The 24,678-nt window shown below is 46.5% G+C and overlaps 1 protein-coding gene across 6 annotated transcripts; it reads right to left on the bottom strand.

Moving 5' to 3' along the window:
• Positions 1–444: 444 nt before the first annotated feature.
• DRC7 (dynein regulatory complex subunit 7) lies at positions 445–24,305 on the bottom strand. 6 transcript variants are annotated; one of them, XR_014551051.1, is made up of 19 exons: positions 24,268–24,305; positions 21,476–21,654; positions 20,427–20,601; positions 15,720–15,845; positions 14,596–14,790; positions 12,159–12,317; positions 11,318–11,536; positions 9,973–10,101; positions 9,154–9,226; positions 7,823–7,951; positions 7,257–7,385; positions 5,808–6,034; positions 5,189–5,404; positions 3,462–3,572; positions 2,867–2,977; positions 1,833–2,027; positions 1,371–1,510; positions 675–1,071; positions 445–634 (listed from the first exon to the last, which is right to left on the bottom strand). XR_014551051.1 is itself a non-coding variant. In XM_083625190.1 (18 exons), exons 2-18 carry the CDS (start codon positions 21,613–21,615, stop codon positions 978–980), a joined length of 2,568 nt encoding a protein of 855 aa, XP_083481316.1. In that variant the 5' UTR covers positions 21,616–21,654; positions 24,268–24,305; the 3' UTR covers positions 445–977. The 6 variants fall into 6 exon arrangements, 3 of the variants coding, with proteins under 3 accessions (XP_083481316.1, XP_083481315.1, XP_083481317.1); XR_014551052.1 differs by having other exon boundaries at positions 24,154–24,273; XR_014551053.1 differs by lacking the exon at positions 24,268–24,305 and adding an exon at positions 24,193–24,265.
• Between the last annotated feature and the right edge of the window lie 373 nt (positions 24,306–24,678).

Here is a 24,678-nt window from a genome sequence, read left to right on the forward strand (position 1 = left end):
CAAAGAAATTTCCCCACCCCTCTCCACTCTGCTCCTCCTTGACCTGGTCCCAAGGCTGCTCAAGCTTCCTACAACTGCCCTAGACACAACACAAATATGCCCATGCATTGCCTTCTTGTCATTGGCCCTGACCACTTTCTCACTTATCTCTTCTGTGTGCGTTGGAGGCATGTGGAGGGCAGAGAGGAGATTCCTGTTGCTCTGAAGTTTCTGCTCACCACTATGAGGTCTTCTGGACTGCAATACGTAGATGGGTCCTGAGGGTTGCAAAGCGGAGCTGAAACCAGCACCCTGAGCCCTCAACTAGGGGTTCAGCAAAGAGTTGTGAAACCTTCAAACAATAGTACCATATGGTCTTTTAGATTCCTGCATTGCAGGAGGCTGGACTAGATGGCCCTCAGCGTCCCCTTCCAACTCTACAATTCTATGATGCAGAACAAAAGGTGCCAGAGGAAAACATTTACTGGGAGCACATTTGGCAAATGAAACAGGCATGAAGGGGCCTAAAGACACTTCACATGAATACAGATGTAAGAAGAGCCAGACTGCCGCTAGTGGGCTTTTGCGACAGACATGGGCCTGTAAGCTGTGGTCAGCGGTGATTGGTGTGGAGGGGCAGCTGTGCTCACCTGACCTGTCACTGGCTGATTTGTCAGGTGAGTGCTGCTGCCCACTCCAAACGGAGGATTGCTAGCTGTAGTTCCACCCAAAGAAAAAGAAAACAGTTCACTGGGTATTTGCATGTCTGGATGCTCCCAGTGTTTTCTGGGGAGGGAGGGAGGGAGGGAGGGAGGGAGGGAGAAAGGGAGAGAGTGAGAGTGAGAGAATGAGAGGAGGAAGAAGAGGAAGGCCAATGGTAAACAATATAGAACAAAAGTCATCTTTGGTCATTATACTTTGCACTGGCAGATCAAGGAAGCTGTCAAGAGGTATCAAGCGGTCATTCCCAGCTACGGTTGTGCAAATTTGGAGCAAAGTCACATATAAAATCTGAGATGCTCAGACAGGCGAGGGTCTTTGCATAGTTTCTCTTCCAACGCTATGTATTTTAGCGGAGCTCTCTCTTTGTGCCTGAGATGGGAGGAAGAAGAAGAAGAAGGTAAGGAAAATAGAGGCATATCCTCTACATTGCAGACATTTATGCTCTTTGGGATGCTGTGCCTGATTTAAAGCCTGCAGCATCAGAGCCCTGAACCCATCTTCAGGGAGGGAGTTCTACAGGCCTGGGAGCCACCACAGAAAAGCCCCCGATCCTTGTGCCTGCCAGCAGCATAGAGCTAGCAGGCAGGCACACCTGCAGGGACTCTGAGGCAGACCTTAACCATTGGGCAGGTTCATACAACTCGTCTATAAAGATCTGCTTGCTATACCTGCTGAGGCGGAGTTCCAGGATGCGTATGCGGAACATGGCATCTGAGCAGTAGGTCAGGTAGGCATCCTCATCCTCTAGGGTCATGTTGAGCTGGTTCTGCTGGTACCATTGCTGCTTCTTCTGGAGCTCCTGGGTTTCCTGCGCAGGGAGAGAGAGGCAGGGAATAAATTGTGGAGAGAGGGAAAGGAGGGGCATTGTGCCAGGGCTTAGCAAGGGCCAGGCACTGGGCAGCTTAGGTCTGGAGGAGAAGGAGCTGGCTGTCAATCCATTTGGACCAAAAACTGAGGTGTGGTCCATAACAAGCTGTGCTGGTTCAGTTGTTTTGGAAATTGTGGATTACGTACCTTCGCCTTTAAAAGTGAACCGAGTTGAATTTCTCTGCCCCAAAGAGGCAGAAAACGCCCATCATGCTTTGGCCCTCCTCCCTAGAAAGCCAGAGGGTAGAGGAAAGAGGAGGCACCTTCTCAAAACGCGCTTGGATGAGGTTGGCCTTGTCAACGAGACGGTGCTTGAAATCACTGAGGCAGTCCTCCTTCAGGCGCAAAGCCAGCCACTTGGTCATCTTCTCGATGCCACCAATCTGGATCAGGAAAGGCGCCAGGTAGTCCAGATCCTGCTCCACTTGCCGCTGGCGCTCCTCTTGCAGCTGGCGCTCCTGGAGGAGGGGATAAAAAGGGAGAGCCCGTGGCTACTACACTTGCTGCCACGGCTGGGCTCTGTCTCCACAGTTGGAGGCAGCAATGCTTCTGAACACCAGTTGCTGGAAACCGCAGGACGGGGAGAGGGCTCCTGTGCTTGAATCCTGCTTGCTGGTTTCCCACTGTGAGAACAGGATGCTGGAGTAGATGGCCCACTGGCCTGACCCAGGAAGCTCTTTTATTTTCTTATGAGTTTGATTCTCACAGCTACCCTGAGAACAGGACCTGGTTCAGTGGGGCCTTTTGTATGTTCCATGCCAGGGGCCTGGGGGCATAATTCAAGCATTCAGAGCTCTCTTTCTGGCCCTTGGATGCTCCCCAAGCCCACCGCCCCAGCCCTGCTTCACAACTACCTTGAGTGCTTTGGCCAGCTGGAACTGTCAGAATTGCTTGTCTGGATGGAGGGGTTTGTGTGTGCAGAAACCTTTTACTTTTGTATGGCCGGAATGAGCCTAGCACAGCGGCATCCATTGCTCCACCCACTTTGGCCTCTGGCCCCACCCACCACTAGCAGAGGGAGGGTTCCCTGGGAAGAGGGAATGCAGTGGTTTAGAATGCCGGACCAGGACCTGGGAGACCAGAGTTCAAACCCTCTCTTGGCCATGAAGCTCATTGGGCGACCTTGAGCCAGTCACTGCCTCTCAGCCTAACCTACCTCACGGGATTGTTGTGAGAATAAAATGGGGAGAACTTTGTACACCACCTTGAGCTCCTTGTAGGGAAGGTGGGATATAAATGTAAAGAATGCATGAATAAATAAATGTTCCTGAGTTTAAAGATGACCCTCATCACCTACCATTGCCTCTCGCTGTTCCTTGCTCTTCTCATTCCTCTCGGTATCATAAATAGACACGGTCAACTTGCTGGCTGCTTCTTCTTCCTCTCGAATCCTCAGAATATCCAGGACCTTTGATGGGATAGAAATGTTAGCAATAACCTTGTTTCCAACACACCCCTTCGGCCAGTGCATATAGCACACTCTGCGCATGAGAGATCGCTGGAGCTTAGAAAGACTTGGAAAACTTAAAAACAAAACAAAACAAGACAAAAGATCCACCACATCTGAAAAAGGAGAGTAGGTGGTTTTGTGTTTAGCGAATGTGATAGTTAATGGCACACGTTATATTTTGGAATAGAGGTGGGGAGAGTCTTTTTCATCCTGAGGGCCACATTTCCTTCTAGGCAATCTTTTGAGGGCCATATGCCAGTGGTGAGCAGAGCAATGAATGCAATGTATTAAAAACCCAACTCTGCCTCCTCAAACTAGCAGCAGCTTTGCAGGGCCCCAGGCAGGGCTCTTTCCCAAATCTGCTCTGCAAGCTATTTTGCTTGTAGACAAAGCCTTTGGCCACTATTAAGCTATGACCCGCCTTCCACTCCTTTCCCATTACCTCCATCTCTGACTCCCACACCAGGTGCCGGGATTTCTTCTCGTCCTCTATCAGATGCATCATCATTTCATACAGGTGGAACAGCTTCTTTTCCTTCTCCGTGGACCCTGCCTAAACGCAAAGGAGCCTGTGAGGAAGGGGGAGGAGGAGGGGAAGGAATGGCCAGCCCTTCCAAAACACATAAGACATCTTGGGTTTAAGGGAGGGTCACTCTCAGAGGTGTAGATGGCACACAGAATCACAGAACCACAGTGCTGGAAGAGACCCAATGCAACATCTGGCCCCCTGCCCCCACAATGCAGGAATCGCAGCTAATTTCAGAGTTATTTCTTTCATAAAATGTATAGACCACTTGACTGTAAACCTCCCCCCCACCTCAAAACAGTGTAGGGTCACTCTTAGAGGCATTGAAGGCATATGATTCTGGCATTGCACATCAACTCGCACATATGTCCAGGATCCTCAAAAAGGCAGCTTCACTGGTTTTGAAAGAGGATCAGACAATTTCCTGGTGACTTGTCCCTCCACTGTTGGAGGCAGTATGCCTCAGAATACCAGTTGTGAGACTCACAAGAGGGTGCTGTTGCACTCAGGAGCTCTTTGCAGGCTTCCCTTTGGGGCGTCTGGTTCGCCACTGTAAGAACAGGATGCTAACGAGCTTAAAGTTAACCTAAATGTTAGTCATCGATAACCATACAAAAAAGGTCAGCCAGCGGCAGCATTAAAATATACTCCTATTACTACTTAGTTTTCCACAGTGCCCTTCCTTCAAGAAGCTGCAGTAGCTGTGGGGGATGGAGGGTCACCTTCATTTTCTCCCCACAACAACCCTGTAAGGCAGGATGGGCTGAGAAATGGTTGGCTGGCCCAAGCTCACTTGTAGGGCTTCATAACCCACCTGGGATTTCATAGCCCAGCCGGCAGCCATTCAACAGGCAATCTGCTACAGCACACGAGTTCAGCTGAGATACACCACTGAGATACACCACCAAACCACAGCTGGGCACTAAGAGCATAAACTTGCCAGGAGCTTCAAGCTCACACCTCCCCTCCCACGCTGATTTCTTCTCTCTTCCTCTGCTTCCTGTTTTGAGAGAAACCTGAGATTGCCACACACACGTCCCAAGCTGACAAACTATCAGCTGCAAACCACGACCCAACCATGATTTCCAATCCTGATGTTCAGGGCAACCTATTTTCAGGACTCACTCTGTTTCTGTGACTGTCACTTGTTTTGAACTGTTGTTAATATTGCATTTTAAATGGCTGAAACCTGCCCTGGGGTCTTCTGGTGAACAAGGGGTAAGAAATCAAAGTAATCATAATAATGATCACAAACCATTGTTTCCCTTGTTTGGATGCAACGACAAACCATGGATTGCCTCGTAGGAGGAAAGAGGGAGGGAATCACAGTGCATTAAGGGACGGGGAGGAAGAATCTATGTGAGGACCAAAGCCAGCCCTGCTGTTAGGTATGGTGAGTAGTAGTCCACGTGGCTCTTACCCAGCTAATTAGCTGCCATTTTTTTTAAAAAAAGAAATCTGTTAAAATGCATGTCCCCAAATGCACACACTGAAGTTAAATCTATGACAGAAACAAGACCAGGCCTTGAGGTTTGTTGCCAGTGGCTTCCTTGCCAGCCACGACCCATTAAGTTCTCTGCCCCATCTCAGCTGCTCCTCCAGTTGCTCTCTGAAACATGCAGATCTCTCCATCTATTTTTTACCTGGTAGCTGATGCACATCTCAGGGGTCATGATGATCTTATTCCCCATGCTGTCCACATCTGCCCGCTTGTTGAAGTCCCTCTTCGAGGGGGTGATGTAGTTCTCCTTGCAGTGGTAGGTCAAAAAGATCTTCTCCTCCACTATCGAAAAGATGCGCTCTGCCACATCTTCGTCAGCTGGTTTTTGTGGGTTCCTGTGGAACCTCTCGGTGATTTTCTGGGAAGAGCGTGTGGAGAGAAAAAGGGGGTGTCAGCCGGAATAAAACTCCTAGCCACCAAGTTAACAGGAGGGAGTGGGTGGGTGGAGGGAGAGAGAGCAAGGGAGAGGAGGAGATTCAAGTTTTTGGCACAGCAGCAGTTGCCAATGTTATGCCACACACTGAGCTGGCTCTAGCATTAGACAGAGTGAGTCAGTGGATGCTGGGAGCAATGGCAAAGAGATGGGAGGGCTAACCTTTGTGTAGTGGTGGCTGGTGCCCACTGGGACTGTTAGGGAAGAAGGCAAGGAGGCCAACAGTAGGTGGCACCAGAGCCAATCAAGGGCTTCCTAATCTGCAGCTCTGTTTCTCGGGGGCACTGTGCTACCCCAGCTGTACTCGGAGCCCCCGTGCTCCACTTACCAGTATAGGTCGGGCATTGCTTTCAGTGATGGCCGCAGCGTTGCCTGGTTTCTTTATTCTTTTGCCAAACTCAGCGTGCCGGTAATACAGGAAATCCGACCGTCCTTCAAAATACTCCTCCATTTCATTGGGAGTTTCAACCCGTTTCTGAAGGCCGTCCACCCGCGTCTCGCTATAAAACTCCATGGTGCGATCTGTCTCGGGGTCCATCGTCAAGTAGTCGTGCGCTAGGAACCCCAAACAGAAGCCCAGTAGGGTGAATTGCCAGGTAAAGAAGGTGTGTTATTTTTATTTATTTGATGTGTTACATTTATATCCTGCAAAATACAAGGTGAGAGGTGATATGAGGGCCACATTCATAGGACTGTCGGATGGAAGATGGAGCAAGCTTGTCTTCTCCTGCTCCAGCTCTAGAGGAGAGGTCCCAAACCAATGAACTTAAGTTAAAAGAAAGGAGATCCCGATTAAACATTAGTAAGAATTTTCGGACAATATAAGCCATTCCACAGTGGAACCTTGGAAGATGGTGGACTCTTCCTTCATTGGAGAATTCTAAATAGAGGTTGGATGGCCATCTGTCAGGGATTCTTGAGCTGTGATTCCTGCATTGTTGGTGATTGGACAAGATGGTCCTTGGGTTCCCTACCAACTCTACAATTCTATGCATAATAAAACCTGCAATTAAGAGCCCAATGGAGAAGCAACAGATGATCTGATTAAAGGATGGGGTGATTTTCTCCTACAGCCTAAAGGATAGCAGAGAGAAGGCACCAGCAAAACACATCTGGGGATGGAGGGCCTTCTCAGTAGTGGTCCCTGCCCTGTGGAACACCCTCCCACCAGATGTCAAAGGAAAAAAACAACTACCAGACTTTTAGAAGACATATGAAGGCAGCCCTGTTTAGGGAAGCTTTTAATATCTGAAGCGCTATTGTATTTTAATCTTTTGTTGGAAGCTGCCAGATGGGCGGGGTATAAATAAATCACTCCTGTGATTCTCAGCAACTGGTATTCAGCAGCATTGCTGTCTCCAGCTGTGGAGCAGAGCATAGCAATTGTTGCCAGTAGCAATTGGTAGCCTTCTCCTCCATGAATTGTAATGCAATCCATGAATTGTAAAGCCACACAAGCAGAGAAGCTGCGACCCTAGGCAGACTCTTTGGATCTGCTGGTGAAGAGCCTTGCCAGCCATGTGTGAGTCTACTCAGAGGATGGAGAAGGTTGTGAAAGTGCCTGCCTGGATCAGGGCCTGGTAGAGAACCAAGGAAGCCGAGACTCAGGAATGAGATGCTGCTGGAGAAACAGCCCCAAACTTCAGTCCCTGAACCAGGACATTGAGAAAAGGCTTGGCTACCATTGTTATTGTTATCATTCAAATTTGTATGGCGCCCTATACCCGTAGATCTCAGGGCAGTTCACAACATAAAATTACAATACAAAAACACACACCTTTGAGGCCTTGCACATGCCCAGGCATGAAGAACTCCTTCGTCACTTCCGTTTTCTTATTCAGCTCTCTTGTATCCAACACGTCTTCCCGGTTCTTGTACCATTCCTTCACTTCCAGCACTTTGGTGCCTTAGGAGGAGAAGAGAAAAATCCATGGCAATGGTGGCTTACACATGGGGTGGCCCTGGATGTTTTGCTGCTTGAGAAAGGCAGGATATAAGTGCAATAATAAATGAACCCCTCCACTCATTTGTGGACTATGCTAGAAGGGTGTTGGGAGCAATCAGACCTTGACTACAGTAAATGAGAACCTAATGAAAGATTGGTGTAAATGATTGCGTTGTGAAAACCAGCTTTCCCCAGCATGATGCCCTCCAGGTGGTGTTGGGCTGCAATTCCTATCAGCCCCATAAACTCAGGCAACTTTCGGCAATGCCAAGATGGTGGCTCAGTGGGTAGAGCATCTGCTTTGCATGCAGATGTCCCCCAGCAGGTGCAATCGCTGGCCGCGTTTCTAGGTGGGCTTGGGAGAGACCCCTGTCCAGAACCCCAGAGAGCTGGCTCACGGTCTGGATCTTCAAAGAGGGTGAGGCGGGTGACCAGTCCGTTGCTATTCAGATACGGCGCCCATTTCTCCAGCTTGGCGTTCTTGTACTGAATCACCTTCTTGCCTTGGGGACAACGTGTCTCGAATTCTAGGAGCAAGAAGATGAACAAAGATGACCATTGGCCATGGAGCATGCATTTCAATGGGACAAAATGCTCTGCAAACCAGTCATTATAAGAACCAGTCATTTAAGAACTGGCACCTGAGCTTGTCTCTCCCCCCCCCCTCACTTTCTCTTTGGATGTCATTTAGACTGTAAGCCTGAAGGGGCAGGGACTGTTTAGTTTTAACTGATGGCCTGTAAACCACTCTGGGAGCCTTTTTGGACTGAAAAGCAAGGCACAAATGCTCTAAATAAATAAACAAATCCCCATTTAAACTTCTCGCTGGAATACGTTATCTGTAGTGTTACATTAGGTGGTCCAAGAGCTGGTGTTAAAGTTCTGAAGTCTTTTAGTTCTGCCTGCATTACAGGGCCCCTTGGGGTCCCTTCAAACTCTACAATTCTATAATTCTAATGTTCCATGCAAGGTGCTAACTCAGGCCTCAACGGTCAGCTGATCAACTTGCTTGGATTTCACATCTTCACATGCTCACCAGAGACCAGCCTAGACATTGCTGTGGCTCCTCTCAGCCCACGACATTCTGCTGCCTGAAGCAAAGATGGCGGCCCTCCCATTCCATGTACAGAAGCCAAATGGACAGGCAGCTGCACCTGATTACAGTGTAAGCAGCTGTCTTTGAGGGGGGAGGGGTGTCAGGCCATGGATATACCCAGCTCCATCCTCCAGTGTTTTGCTCCTCCTCCTCGGCCCCTTCATCTGCTGCCTGAAGTACCTGCTGTACTCTGCCTGGTCTGAGCCTTCTATAGTCCTTTCATCCTTTGTTGCTTCCTGATCCCCAACTGATCAACCTTCCCCAACCCATGATCTCCCAATTGGTCACTGAGGCCAGCACGACCTACAGAATCATAGAGCTGGAAGGAACCCCAAGATCTGTCTAACCCCTTGCAATGAAGGAATCACAACTAAAAAATCCCTGACAGGTGGCCATCCAACCTCTGTTTAAAAGCATCCAAGGAAAGTCTTTATTGACATTGACCTTTGTCTTCTCCCAAGCTCTCTCAGCCCCAGGAAGAATAGGGAGGAGGAAGAGGACAATACAGTTTTGAATGGCCTCACTCTTAAATTCTCCAGAAGCAATCCCTGAAGCACCAAGGAGCTGCATCAGTGATCTACACTTTGGCCACTCACAACACAGTCAAGGCGGTGATGGTGGGGAGAAGAATACCTCTTGGAGATATCTGGATCTGCTCCACCCAAGATGCAGGCATGTCAAAGCCCTTTGCTTCCTCTTCCTTCATCTATCAAGAAGACCCAGGAGAAGAAGCTATTAGGAGGCTGAATCCTGCTCTGCCCAAAACACCTGCCCCCATATTCATCTGGGCAAACCCCATCTACTTTCTATATCTGATATGGCAAGGAATCACTGTCTTGACTTGCCACTGAGTCAACCAGCCTCTTCCTGATCTCCTGCATTGCTCTATTTGATCCTCTGCTGCTGAACACCAAACGCTCTTTCAGGTTCTCTTCTTTCCCCTTTGCCACCCACCTGCTGTCTGGTCCAGCAAGGAAGGCAAGAACATTTCCTGGGATCAACCACAGCTATGTAACATCACTTCAGGTCCAACCTGCCACCCCATTTACTTCTGGTCAGGCCAGGAGTGTCAGCTCTTGGAAACTGGGACGATGAAAGTTCAATGATAAGTTGAGTGCATGTCATGGGGACAACAAACTCACCAAGCCTGCTCTGAGGTAGGAGAAAGGATTGGGGGGTTGAGGGCATTCTTAGGATCTTTTGCTGCTCAAGTGACTTCTGATCCTATGTAAATAGGTGACATCATGTTAATAGACTACAGCTCCCATTAGCCCTAGTCAGCACAATCCTGCTAACTGAAGCTGATGGTCTTTGTAGTCCAAAACATATGGTAGGCACCAGGTTGGGGAAGGCTGCTGGACGGCATGAGCCCATCCTCAGGAAGAGCTAGTGCACAGCACAGAATCATCTGGCACTGAGGGGGCAAGCAAGGAAGAAGGCGGGATGACTCACCATGTCATCCACCTCGTCCTCCGCAAGGTCCTCTTCCTCCTCCATTTCTGGCAGTGACAGGAGGGGCTTGTCGGTGCCGAGCAACATGAATTCCCACCGCACGGGGTCCCCGAGGTCAAACTGGAGATCCTGGAAAAACAATCAGTTGCCAAAGAAATCGGATCTCAGGAACTTTGCAAGGGATGCTCCGAGTCCAGATCATTTGGAGACCCTGCCTCTGTGCCCCCACCCTATCCTCCATATGCTCTTTTCCACCTTTTTCCTTTTGCTTCCCTGGAGGCTCCTTCACACATTGCACCAAAGACAGGTATAATAAGCTGTCTCTAGCCTAGGACTTGCCAATCAGAAGGTTGGCAGTTCGAATCCCTGTGACGGGGTGAGCTCCCATTGCTCGGTCCCTGCTCCTGCCAACCTAGCAGTTCAAAAGCACGTCAAAGTGCAAGTAGATAAATAGGTACCGCTCTGGTGGGAAGGTAAACGGTGTTTCCGTGCACTGCTCTGGTTCGCCAGAAGCAGCTTAGTCATGCTGGCCACATGACCCAGAAGCTGTACACCGGCTCCCTTGGCCAATAAAGCGAGATGAGCGCCACAACCCCAGAGTTGGCCATGACTGGACCTAATGGTCAGGGGTCCCTTTACCCTTTACCTTTTATGCATGGACAGATTCTGATTTGGGCAGCTCCACTATCATGCTCACAGTTACACAGACTGAACAATTGTTGAACGAATCACTGCAGGGGGGTGCAGCTCAATGGATTGTACAATCGTTGAATGTAATGTGTGAACACCCCTTCTGTTTTGCCAGGGTGGAAAGAAAGGGCAGCCACCCGTGTGTCATGGTCGAATTGCATTTGGCGATGTTCACAGCCCACGCTTTGGCCATCCCTGATTTAGAGTGGGAAGAATGTGCCGAAGGCAGGACTAATTTGGAGAGGCATGTGCCTTGTGATGGATCCAAGGAGGGCTCCATGAATTACGCATCCCATCATCTCCAACCATTGGTCTGCTGGCTGTGGCTATTGGGAGTTGGAGTGCAACAACATCTGGAGGGCCTGCAGGGTTCCCCATCCCACTTCTCAACACTCCTAGACTGCTTGATAGCTCCCATTTGTCAATGGCGCCAAGCTTATATAGCCAACCACTACAAATCTAGATGCTATTGAACTACAGCTCCCATCATCCTTGGCCATCACTCATGTGAGCTGAGCCTGATGGGAGTTGTAGTCTAACAACAACTAGAGGGTATCATTCAGGCTAGATCTGGTGAAGAGAAACATTTCCCCTCTAGCCAGAAGGCAATTAATTGTTTCACACTCAGACCCAGCCAGTCATTCCGTTGGCTTACCCTACAGGCATTCCAACAGTCCTGCATATTGACCCAGTAATTCCGGTGGTTCCAGACACTCTCAATACCAAGGAAGTAATCGTCTGTGGTACTGTAGCTTTTCCCTGTAAAAGGGTCGATAAAGAAACTCTCTGGCACTTCACGCTTGCCTGAAAGAACCAGAACCCAGGCATGGACCCGGAGACCATACAGATTGTCTGGCGGGGGCTTCTCAGCTTCCTGTCACACAGAAACAAAGAAGAGCAATGACTATAATACAACTAAAAGCAATTGTTCTTCCCCTTTGTGCCCATCACTGAGCCATGGTTTACTTTAATCATGGTTTGTTCAAGAGATGAAAAAACAAACCATTGTTTCCCCCAAACCTGGTTTGTTTTGTAGCTGCTCTTGCTTTGTGCCACCACAGTCTGATGAATGTTTGAGGTGGCCAAACAAATCATCACAGCTGAACAAGGCTGTTGGGCTGTTGGGTAAACTTAGCCATGGTTTGTAAGTTGGCAAAAAAAACCATGGCTTCACATCATGGTTGGTTGTCAGAAAACTAACCATGGTTAGTTAGCTGGGCTGAGATCAGATGCTCAGACAAACCATGCTGTCGCTAAATGAGGATTATGTCACTGAAGGCAATTTTGAGTAAGATCAAGTGAAGGGCAATCCTAATGAATGCACAAATGTGTGTGTGTGTGTGCGTGTGTGTGAAGAGTGATTTTTGCAAAAATTAAAAAAACGTTTGGGGGGAACAATATTTCAGCTCCCAGGATTCTTCCCAGGGGGTGGGTGTCCTTCTCCGCATCCAGGCTGTGTGCCTGTAGCAAGACAGAATTCTGCAAGCCTTGCTCACCAGTCTCTTTTCCTCTTCCTCCTTCCGCTTCTTCTCCAGAGCAGCCTGCACAATTGCCTCCTGCTTGGCTTCCTGGCGCAGCTCAAATTTGCTGCTTAAATCCCGGGGGGGCTTGATGGCGTACTTCTTGGGCTTCTGTTTTGTAGCCTCTACTGCGACCTGTAGTCATAAATCAAAAAGGAAGCTGTTCCAGTGGAGGCAAGTCCTTTCAGTTAAGTAGGGTGCCAACCCTCCGTGCTGACCCTCCTCCTGGCCAGCCCCACACTCCTTGCCTTCTTTTTACATTGAGTTCTGATGAAAGCACTTCCTCCTCCTCAGTCTGTGTTGCCCTTATAGAACTCAGCAGGGAGGAGGATGGGGACAAGACCAGAATTAGTTGTCTCTGTCTATCATTGGCTCTGGCACGACCTACTGTTAGACTCTCTGCCTTCCCTCCTACCCATCCCAATCACAGCAGCCTCCACTGAGCTGCTACATCATTCATTCATTCATTCATTCACACACACACACACACTGCCTTTCATCTGCCAGAATATTACAATCACATTCTGTCTACCTTCAGATTAAATGAACTGCCATTAAGCAGAGGGTGCCTGTATGCAGTTGGGCAAGGTTGTGTGTGTTTATTTGGCAGCCTCTGGCAGTGTGAAGAGTGTGGGCTTATTACAGTTCACGTATAAGCCAGAGGTAGGGGTGGATAGAAATGGGACTTGCCATACTATGAGCAAAGATCTTGCTGTATAAGCCAATGTGGTGTACTGGAAAGGGATTGTTCGACTTAGTCTGGAGAGATCTGGGTTTAAATCTTTGCTCACCTGGGCAACCCTGCCAGAATTGTTCAGCCTCACCTACCTTGCAGGGCTGCTGGGAGGCCAATGGGAAGGAAGGACCATGTAAGCTGCCATGAGTTCTTTGGAGGAAAGGCAGAGGTATGTTTAAAAGGGAAGCAGAAGAAGCAAGCAAGCAAGCAAGCAGATGCTTAGAATCCCAAGATGAAAATTGCTTCTCATCAGCTGATGTAGGAACCTATGGGACTAAAACGTTGGGGGAAGGGGTGGCCAACCCACCTCTGGAGAAATGAAACCCCTTCCACTCCACAAGTAGAAGGGTCCTCGCCCGCAGAAGCTCCCAGAATTGCTCCAGTCATTGGACCGATTGTAGGGGCAATCTTTTCCGGGAGATATTTGTATTTCGAGGAACTTAGTGATCTGACATGGTCATTTCTTCCTGCCTCTGTTTACTTCCCCTCTTTATCTCTTGGTTCTGTTCTTTGATGGCTGAGAGCAGCCTTTAATTTGTTGGAAGGAAGTGATAACGCAGGGTACATTCTGACCTTCTTAGGCCAGTGATAATGCAGGGTACATTCTGTTAGACATTGTTTGGAGGAATGTGTGGTATTGGAAGAGGAGGATAGCCAATTAATAATCTGCGCTAGCTAGTCGGGCAATGCATGTAGGCTAACAAGTTAGCTATCAATAAATTGGATGGTTTTGGGGCATAGTTCTGAGAAGCTCATGCATGGATTGATCGATTGCAGGTTCGTGCAACCTGAGGTTACCTGGGGGTTACCTCACCACTTCTTGAGGGCTTCCCAGTGGCAGATCAAACTGCTTGCTCGGTAATGTATATCTTGCTTACTGTTTAGAATAAAATCTTTAATCTTCTCACTCACTTTTGTTTGTATTATTTCTGAATCTCATTAAAAGAACCCCCTTGCATTTGGCAAGACACTAATATAAAAAAATGAGTCTAACCTTTGTGGGATTGGGGTTGACTTAACGTTATTATAAGATGAGTATGATTTTGTGTGCTCTTACATGAACATTGATACACTATTCATTTGTTTATTTATTGATCTTTCTTAATTATGCCACAGTTAATACATAACATGCATGCATGTAGTCTTTACATATTATTATATAATGCACAATATTCAGCCTTTATACCTTTTCAAATAGGATCTTAGGCATTTCATAGTATAGCAAACGTACCGATGAAATGTGTAAGTAGCATGTAGTATTTATGCACGGTATATATTAAAGACCACGTGCAAATTACATGTTTCTATATAAGCATATAAATGTGGTATGATATCTTAGATATGCCTAAGAATATGCAGTTGAAATACAGGGATGTATATGGATGATTAAATAAAATTTATAAATTTGAAAAAGAAATATAGAGAAGTAATCAACATATACAAGAGAGAGAGAGAGAGAGAAAATCTTTCTGATGCCCATTAAAATTATGCCTCTGCTGCCTCCTAGCGGCTCCTGTTGCCATCTGCTGGGAGAGTATCAGCAGAACAGAGTTACCAAAGCTTTCTTGAGCCAGGGCCAAGGAGTCAACTGATGTTTTGCCCTTCAAATCCCACCCCCTGGTCCTAATTAAAGCCCCTCACACACTGCTTGGCTCTGAAAACACCCACAGCTCTCACCTCTTCTGGTTTTTTCAAGAGTGGGCACACCTCCCTGGACTCATCCATCATGCATATTTCCCGGGTGGCGTAGCCATTGACACAGTAGGCATCATAACCTGCGCCAATCAGCAGAGAGCACAGCAGGATGCTGAAGTCAAAGCAGTTCCCCCGCTGGTAGCGCAGGATTGTAGTTGGGGAGTACAGGTAACTGGGCTGTGTAGACAAAAGACCATGTTTTCAATGGAATAGCCCCCTGCATTATTCTTGCAGCCCAAATAGTCATGGAAAGGTTTAGGGACATTATGTGCTCTTCTATATTCTGTTGGAAGCTGCCCAGAGTAGCAGGGGCATCCCAGTCAGATGGGCAGGTTGCAAGCAACAAATTGTTGTTGTTGTTGTTGTTGTTGTTGAAGCTGCCTTATACTGAACAGGAATGGGGGGTGTCTTTTGGTTCACATTTAAAGCTGAATTTGTCAAATTCACACTTTCTGAAACAAAGTGAGAACCGAAACATAGATATCATTTGAAACTCTCTTCTTCAAATTTTTGAATGCAGCTTGCCAATCCTACAGTGACTACCAAAAAATGCAATATACGAGGGGGAAAGTACGTATAACAATGCATTGATTCATGAAAATAACATACAGAAACCCATTCTATCAGGAGATGTTGCTTTGCAAAAGTGAGCATGTGAGGCAAAACTGCATATGAAATGTGTTCATGGGGATAAATTCATGCTAAAATGCTGGTGAATTTTCATGAGAAAATGAAATGAGAAACAGAGAGAAACTGACAGATTCTTCCATTCCTCCTGCTACCTGGGGCTCATATAAGCTGGCAAAGGGTTGTAGCATTGGAGGAAAGGATTAAACATTCCTTCTTTTTGCAGCCTTGGTGAAAATCACCCACCCACCCCATACCTGCTATTAATTTTCCAGAAGAAGCAGGTGTGGTTGTTAATGATATGCTTAGCATCCTGTCTCACTTGATCCCAAGTCAAAACCAGCACCCAGAATTGTCCTTTGCATTGCTCTGACCTTGAGCAATGCCCCGGCGGAACCCACACCCCCTAGTGTTGTTGGCTAACATTGCCTTAAAGAATCTGAGCGAAGAAAACAATGCAAAAAGGCCCAGTTTCTTACCGGTGCGATAGGAGACGGAAGGGGCTCCATGGTGAGATAGTCTGCCACAAAGCGGGCACAGCCATCCCAGTTGTACAACTCTGAGTAAGGAAGCAGAGTTGGGCGCACAGTGGTGCTCACAAATTTCTGCAAGAAAATAGCACCGGTTTGTGGATGTATCAGGGAAGGAGAAAAGTTGATCACAAGGAAGGAGTCTGGGCTTCAGCAGAGAGCAATACATTCAAACCCCGCTCCCCGCGGAGGGCTACTTATGGCCCTGGAAGCACAGCTGCGTGGCTGCTTTTGCACATGTGAAAATCATAGCTTTCACTTAAAAAATGTTTCTATATTCTAGACCTAAGCATGTTGATTTCAGTAAAATATATTCTCTTCATTTGTGGTTGGTATGACAAACAACACACTCTGCAAAACAATTAAGCCCTTTAAATAATAAATACATAAATCAATCATTTAAAAGCAAAAAAAAAAAAAAAAAGGGGGGGGGAGACTAATTTGAGGAATTCCCCATTTGGATCAATAATTTCCGAATGACCCTCTGGCAAAGCAAACATATACTCAACAACTGCTGTTTGGGATTTGCGCCGTTTGTGCAAATGATATGCAGATTATGCACAACAAGTTTCTGCTAGTGCAACTGTTGCACTATGTATTGCACAGAACTTTATTCTCTCTCTCTCTCTCTCTCTCTCTCTCACACACACACACACACACACCCCCACATAAAAAGTGAAAATTCATTTAATTTTAAATCTTACTATCACATCTTAATTTAATTTAGAAAATGTATTCATTATTCTGAGCTATGGCTGAAATTCAAAGTAGAAATCCGAAGTAGGTTTCTACTATGCTATCTTAGATCATGGCTATACAATCTGTTGAAGAGAGATTCCAACTGCTACAACACAATTCCCTGTTTGGCTTCCTGTATGATATATACACTATCAACAAAACATCTACTGAAGATGTACTAAAGGCCTGCAAGAAATTGGAAAAATCACTGATGCACAGTGGAAACAAAACATATTGATGGTGTGAACTTATAGCAGTAGCTCAAAGACTTCCAAAGTCTATGCCGCTACAAGTACAAAAACTCCTGGATAATGTGCCTTTATTTTCTGTTTCTGTAAGGATCCTTCTCACATTTCCACTGTCAGTGGCGAGTGGTGAACACAATTTCTCAAAGCTGAAATTTATGAAAAACTTACATACGCTCAACAAGGCTGCAAAAGGGACTAGTTGACTTAGCAGCTACTGATGTTCCCCCACTTACGTGCAATTGACTCGCACGCGACTGCATATATGCGCAGCGCCGGAAAACAATGAAATACTTCAATTCAAACCTGGAAATGGTAGGAGAGAGCTGGAGAGTCCTTGTGGCTTGCAAGGAGACCCTCCGCGGAGCCTGAAGAGGATGCCACTGGGGGCAGAGGAAGCCCCAAAGAGATGCAGCAGGGCTTTGTTTATGCTGCCCAGCCTCCCTGCCTAACAGCTGGTGTGGGGGGTAGCACAGCAGTAGTAGCAGCTTACCTGTATGTCCTCCAGCATTTAGCCAGCTCCAGGGCTTCAATTCTAGTTGTGGATATTTTTGGACACAGTATTTTTGGTATGGATTGAAGAGAGAGTGGAAGAGGGCGTTTAAAGGGTGTATAGAGGGTGCTCCCCACTTTATACGATTTCGCTTATGTGTGTGGGGGGGGCTCAGAATGTAGCCCCCACAGAAGTGAGGAGTCACCTATATATCAAATGAACATGCCCAAGTATCAGCCCTCGACCTGAAGGAATTGGTGACAAAATTTGCATAGGAAAAGGCACATAAAGTGAGATTTTGATGTGCCTGAAACTGAGACTTTTAAGAGCTTTAAATTTTAACACCACAGTATACAGGATTATTCAAAATGATTTGCGTGCTACATTTTCTTTTGTATTTGAGAAAGACAATCAAAGATTGTTGTATTACTTATTCTTGCAATTTAAAATAAATTTAGCAGTTTCAAGTTATGTCCTTTTCATTTTTTATACAAGACATACGTTTCTGAAAATTGAAGTGAGCAATCTTTGAGCCTGTGTGCAAGTAGTTAGCCTTGCCTAGGGTGCAAATTTGCCTGGTATAGCACGAATATGTGCATATTTCCATTACAGTATTAAACTGGCTTATGAGTCATTCTTCCTGGAGTACTGTAATTGGTGAAGGCGGGTGCTTGGGAAACTCACTACACTACATTTCCTAGGACTCCTTCTGAGAACTCAAACTGTCTAAACAGAGTTTTCTTTTCTTTTCTTTTTTTTAAATGATATTTATTGGAATTTTCAAAATGTTACAAAATAAAATAGAGACAAAGAAAAATGCAAAATAAAAATAATTAACAAATTAAAAAGGAAAAAAGACAAACCCCTCCCACCATATAAATACAGATTCAAACAAAAAAAAATACAAAAAAATACAAAAATACATCACAAACACTTAAAAACATTTAAAAACAAATTCATTATTTCCAAATCCTCAACTGTCATTACCTTCTTTCTTAGACCTCCTCCTCCTCCCTTTCTTTGTATCCTAGTTGTTAATTATCCCAGCAAATCCTTTCCATATTTCATAATATTCTGTCATTACATTACCCTAAACTGTTTTAGTCTTATCTTTCTATAATAAGATAAATCTTAAAGCTTAAAACTTAAATCTTGTCCTTACCAGCTTCTCATAACCATAACATTCTTTCATAATTCTTTAAACATTTTTGCTAAAGCCAAGTAATTTCATTCCAACGTTTTTCTAATGTTCATCAATTTTATAAAACAGTTCAAATGGTAGAGAAAAGAAATACAAACAAGTCCAATCTTCATCCAACGTCCCTTCCTCCTGGTTCCGGGTTTTGTCAGTCCTTATTATTACGTCGATCTAGCTCATTAACCTGGCAACCTTGTATCCGAGGCCCTCAAGTCTCTTCCATGTCCCTTCCGCAGCTCTTCTTCATATTTGTAGCTGTATTTTCCCTTGTCTCCTGCTCGTGATAGCTCCAGCTTGACAATATTTTTAGCCCTTCTCGACAGATCAGCCCCTTTTCCATATTCAACACTAGATTCCATATAGTATTTAACAGCATGTTTCAAAAACCCTCCAAGATTAAGAGCCCCCACAATCCCAAACATCTCATGGCCCATTGCCATATTTGAAAAGTCCAGACATCTCAGCATAGGGGGATCAATCCAGCCCCCCATTTCCAAGCCAAACCAAACTTTTTCTTTCCAAATCTGGCTTTTTCCAAGTTCATTTGTCAAGTCCGAAAACTCATATTCCTGTTGGGTCTGTTCTGTCAAAACACACTCCTGATTTAATTCCTGAGTGGGCTCCACATATTTCCCCACTGCCTGTTCAAAGTTTCCCACTGCCTGTTCCAAATTTCTAGTCGAGGTCGCCATCCAATTCACCTTTTCATGTAATTGTTCCAGTAGGGCATTTGTTTTATAAAAGACACACAACAAGGTTTCTGAATACATTGTCCTGCAAGGTCAAATGCCTGTTCCCACGATTGTAATCTATAACAGCTGCCGGCTCCCTGGAGTTGGTTACAGTTTCACAGTCTCCCTCTAGGGGGAAAACTTCTATTTGTTCTTGCAACAGAGTTTCCCTTTTTAAGATACTTTGTCAATATTTATTCCTTTCAAATGCGAAGAGGAACAATGGAATCACTATGTTTCTCTTCTTTTCGCTATCTGTCAAAAACACTTATTTCTGGTCAATGAACTTCAAACGTCGGTCCTGACACCCCCGCTCCAGTATCAGGACGGAGGAAAGTTACTTTACTTTAAACTCACTTTAAACAGTCTAAAAATGATCCTCCCCCTTCTCCTGCTGTCAAAGGGGGGTTCCACAATTAGAGATGATGAAATCCAGTCCTTTAAAGACGATTTTCTTAGCTCTAGTTTATGTCGTCTTTGCTTTATTCTGTTTACAAAAGAACGGAAGGCTGACTTCCTGTTTAGACCTTCCCGTTCCGTACCAAATTAAAATAGGTATTTAAGATCCAATTCTTTTCTGCTCGCTAGTCCTTATTTGATGTCCAATTGTTCAAAATCTAAGTACTCACGGGTGCTTGTTTTAAAGTCCAAATTGTCCCAGGAAAGAGGCAGCGCTCTCCGGCAACGGCTGTGCGGCTTCGCTCCACGGAAATAGCCGTTGACTCTCAGCACCGCGCCACTTCCCCCTCTTCACTTCGGAGCCCGTTAGTGGGTTCCTTAGCGAGTTGGGGGGGCGCTAAAGGTGCCCGCCGAGTCCCATGGTCACAGGCTTCATCCGCCTGTGATTTTTGAAAGGGTCCCCGCTTCGCCGTAGCGGAGAAGACCCGTTTCCCGCGGAGCTATTCCCTCCAGTTCAGAGGGAGTCCGCCATTGCCGGTGGCGCCACCCCGGAAGTCAAGTAAACAGAGTTTTATTTTCTACACAGGGAGGATGTACGCAGAAACAATGCAAAGTAACCTTGTCCCAGATCTGGAAGGCCACCCAGTGAAGTATGTGGTAAGTGAAGGGCACTGCACATGCCCATAGGGCCTCCTTTATTTTCTCTCCATATATTGTAGAGTCTGAGCCTGGTTCTGAAAAGAGCTTGCTAGCTAAGGCATGGTGAGCCTTACCTCATGCAAATCTCTGTCCATGCAATTGTAATTGTAAGCTGAGTAAAACTCTTGGACCAATCCCAGCCCTTCCACTTACTTCCACACGGCATTCGTTTATAGGGTGGAGGAAGAGAGGCTCGCGGTCTGGGCAGAGATGCGCATACTGTCGGTGAAAATTGTCAGCCACCTGCAACAGCATTTGCTCCTTGGGAGAGTTTGTCTTGTAGGACTCAGGTAGGTTGCTGGTGTCAACGGAACTCCAGTCAAATTCACTGTATGCAAAAGAACAAGTGGATAAATGGGCCATTTGTAGAGCAATGGGTTAGCAGCACCCTTGCAGTGTTCAATACAGTGGTACCTTGGGTTACAAACACCTCGGGATACAAACACTTAGGGTTACAGACTCCGCTAACCCAGAATTGTATCTCGGGTTAAGAACTTTACCTCACGATGAGAACAGAAATTGTGCGCTGGCGGTGTGGTGGCAGCAGGAGGCCCCGTTAGCTAAAGTGGTACTTGATGTTAAGAATGGTTAAGCACCACTTTAGCTAATGGGGCCTCCTGCTTTCTGTTCTCATCCTGAAGCAAAGTTCTTAACCTGAAGCACTATTTCTGGGTTAGCAGAGTTTGTAACCTGAAGCGTATGTAACCTGAAGCGTATGTAACCCGAGGTACCACTGTAGTGTAGTTTCACACACACTGGAACACCCCTCTCCATCCTTTCATCAGGCAAGCAAGAGGCATCATTGGAGTTCATAGAATCATAGAACTGCAGAGTTGGAAGGAACCCCAAGGGTCATCTAGTCCAACCCCGAAATGCAGGAACCATAGCTAAAGAATCCCTGACAGATGGCCACTGAACCATCTAGCTCAGTTACTGTCTACATATTCCAGTCCTACCCAACCTGGTGCCCTCCAGATGTTGCTGGACTACAACTCCCATCAGCCCCAGCCAAATGCCTGGGTATGATGGAAGTTGGAGTCCATCAACATTTGGAGGACCACAGGCTCCCCATCTGTTTTAGAAGAATGCAAAATCTTTTGCTTTGGGCTGGGGTTTCTGTAGCAAAGACTAAGCCAGGAAGGTGTGGATGAAGCTGGTGTTTCCATGTTCACACAAGAGATGGACTTTAAGACCCGCCTTACAATACAACTTCAGGAATGTGGACTTGGATGTGGGACAGCTGCTTCTCTAGATCCTGCAGTTCATCGCTGAGCTGGAAGGAGGAGAGCTCTTCCTCCTCCTCTTCTCCTGATGAGACGTAGCTCCCCTCACTGCTCTCCATCCTGCTCCTAGAGGCTGCATACGTCGGCGTTTAGAAGACCTAGGGCAGTAATGAAGGGAAGTATTTAAAAATAATTTACCTCTTGCATTATTACCGATATTATTTCTATTTATCTGCCACTTAATACAAAATGTCTGCAGGCCAACACGCTGGATCGAGAGGTTCTTAGTGCTGCTTTAGAGTCCAAGCCTAACCATGTCTAGTCAGAAGTCAATCCTATTGAATTGAGGATCAATGGGGTTAACACTGCAGTGAAATCCACAGGGCTTAACTTAGCCTTAGATAAGTCTTGCTGACTTGTCTGGACAAGTCCAACTTCATTTGGATTCCATCCAATGAGTGCAGCCCATTAGACTTGTCCTGTGTAAGACCCACTGAAGGACATCAGAGCTTCATGCTGGCATGGCCTGATGAATGCTCTCTTTACCCAGGGCTATGTCATGGGTTCATCTAGCTCAGCATGTTCTGCACCAGGGGTCATCAACGTGGCAGCTGTGGCAGTGGTGGAGCTTCGAGCTCCGGTGGGGGTGGGGTGGAGAGCAGGCAGGGGCATGGCTGGTGCGAGTCCTGGGGTGTGGCATGCTGCCCGCAGGGGCGTGGCATGCGTCCTGGGTAAATGGTGCGCCGCCCACAGGGGCATGGTGCGCATCTTGGGGGTGTGGCGCCCCACCAAGATCGTGCCGCCGGGGGCAGTGCGCTCCCCCCGCAACCCTGTTCCTCCGCCAGTGAGCTGTGGCACACATACTCCCACAGAGGCCTTCTTTGGGTCCTCTGGCACACACTCCTGCTCAAACTGGGCTGGAAAGAAGCATTCTGATGTAGCCAATAGAAGAGATTACAGGGTGTGTTTGTGTGTGTGAGGTCCACAGCAGTTTCTTTGGTCCACAAATGTGCTCCAAAAGGTTGGTGACATCTGCTGGAATCCTATACCTGCTTACCTAGGAATGAACCCAATTGAAATTAATGGGACTTGCTTCTGAATAGACTTCATATGATTGCACTGTGAACTGTGTGAGCATGCACAGACACAGAGAGAGTGCATTTGTTATGGACATCTGCTGTGGTTGCTTTCATACATCCTTACAGTGCAACATGAGAAGATTGTCAGCAGAGGTCAATGGAGTTTCTGCTTTACCTTGGTCCATTCAATTGTTTCAAACCATCATGAATTGCAGTGATGAGCTGGCCAGGATCAGAGAGGCTCCATCATGCATGGCCTACAATCGGGGAGAAGGGGGATGTTCCCCATATCCTTCCCCAAACATCCCTGGACAGATTGTGAAATGGAAATTCCTCAGCCCTAAATTAGAAACTGAGTTGAAAAGACACTTTTTCAGCCCTGGAACTATGTGAATGCTGATCCCCCTGCCCCTGTCACCATTCTCCCCCCCAAAATTATTCTTATTAGAGAGGCAATTCCAAGAATGTAAACAAAATGGGTAATGAGCAGAAGAGAAAGAAGGGCTGACAAGGCAAACTGCTCTCTGATTTTGTTTTTGTGCTCGGCAGAGATAACCAGATGACAATAGGACCTTGTACATCCCCTTTACTTCCACTTGTTTTGGGGGAAAGAATGAGAATTATGCATACAGATAAATGCAAGGACATGTCAGTGTTCGTTACTTCAACCAAGCCCTACCAAGACAGAAGGCCGTCTGGATTGCCCCCAGAAATGCTTTGTGTGGGTAGGTGGAGGACATCTAGTCTTGCTCAGAGCTGAGCCAAAGAACTGGCAATGTGGTGTTTTTTTTAATGGCTGCAGAATTTATTTACTTGATTAACATGGTCTTGACAAAATAGAAGTTAACCAACAGCAAGATATTTGCTTGATGAACATTGATTATATAAAAGTTTGACAATTTAATAGAAATTAGAGTGAATTTAAACAAACAAAAAGAGTTTAAATACTGCAGGAAATATAAAAAGTATGTAACAGGCAAAGGAAAATGCTTTGTGCACACACAACCATCATCTGACCAAGAAGTGGTAGTGTAGTGCGCTCTTTCTCTCTCTCTCACATGCACACAGAGGCAGTTCATCCGCAATGTCACATAATGCTTTCTGATTTCATGACTGCGTCCTGCTTGAACCTCCTCTCCATCATACAAACCTAGATCCCAACTGAACACTCAGCATTTTGAAACCTGCCCCATTTAACTTTATTTCACCTCATTTTTATTTCAGATGATTTATCTTTCCAGGGTAAGCCCAGGGGCTCTGGGCAGCTGAGTTAGAAACAATGGCACAATCTTGGCCCAACGAAATACTGCTGGCCAGGTGGTTAAGATCGGAAGTGGTTTCATTTCAAGTCAGTTATCTGTTCTATCCACTGAACAGCCATTAAACGATCTGCTCCACTGCTTTGGTGCTTTGCCCTGGCTGCCAAATGTAAATGACACTGGCAAAGCAGTTGAAGGGGAGCCCAGGAGAGGAGGTTTAAAGTGCGCATTACGCACAGAATTCAAGCTAACATTCCCCCCCTCCACGCACACACACCCCGGCCTCTTTGGGGAGCTAAGCCAGGGATAGAATATCTACCAAGACGTCCTGTTTGTGTAGATGAGCTTTTGTGCGCACACTTTCTTTCTCTTCCCTTTCTGAAGCTGCACACGCAGCAGCCGCACAGACCGGGCGCCCTTCCCACTTACTCACCTCGCCAGGTTCTCCTGGGTCTGTTGATTTCTGTCTCCATGGCAACCACCTCCTTGGAAGCTGAGGTTTCTGGGAGTTGTAGTCGTCTGTGTCCATTTCCTCGTCCAGAAACGTGCTCTGAGTTGTCTTCTCTTCCCAAGTTTGCAAAGAAACAGCACATTTGCGACGGGCAATGTCACCCCAACAATTTAGCTTCCGGTGGGAACCATGTTTTTCAGTTCTGGAAGAATGCAAAATCTAACAGGCAGAAACCCAGCTGGTGCAGCTTCCCCAGTGCGTAATTAATTTATTGGGGGGCCTGATGGCTTTTCTGATGGTTCCCTTTGTTAAGTTTTTATTTTTAAGATTAAGCTACAACTGGGGAAAGTCAGGTAGTGGGGCTTTTTGGTTACATTGAAGCCCCCTTCCCCG

Source organism: Podarcis filfolensis, assembly GCF_964270895.1.
Source record: "Podarcis filfolensis genome assembly, chromosome: 8".
In the NCBI taxonomy this organism is placed as follows: domain Eukaryota; kingdom Metazoa; phylum Chordata; class Lepidosauria; order Squamata; family Lacertidae; genus Podarcis; species Podarcis filfolensis.

Coding starts and splice junctions, on each gene's coding strand:
- DRC7 (XM_083625190.1), bottom strand. CDS start 21,615: ATGGAGAGCAGTGAGGGGAGCTACGTCTCATCAGGAGAAGAGGAGGAG. Junction 20,602..21,475: donor CACATTCCTGAAGTTGTATT/GTAAGGCGGGTC, acceptor TTTTGCATACAG/TGAATTTGACTGGAGTTCCG. Junction 7,952..9,153: donor GATCCAGATATCTCCAAGAG/GTATTCTTCTCC, acceptor TCTTGCTCCTAG/AATTCGAGACACGTTGTCCC.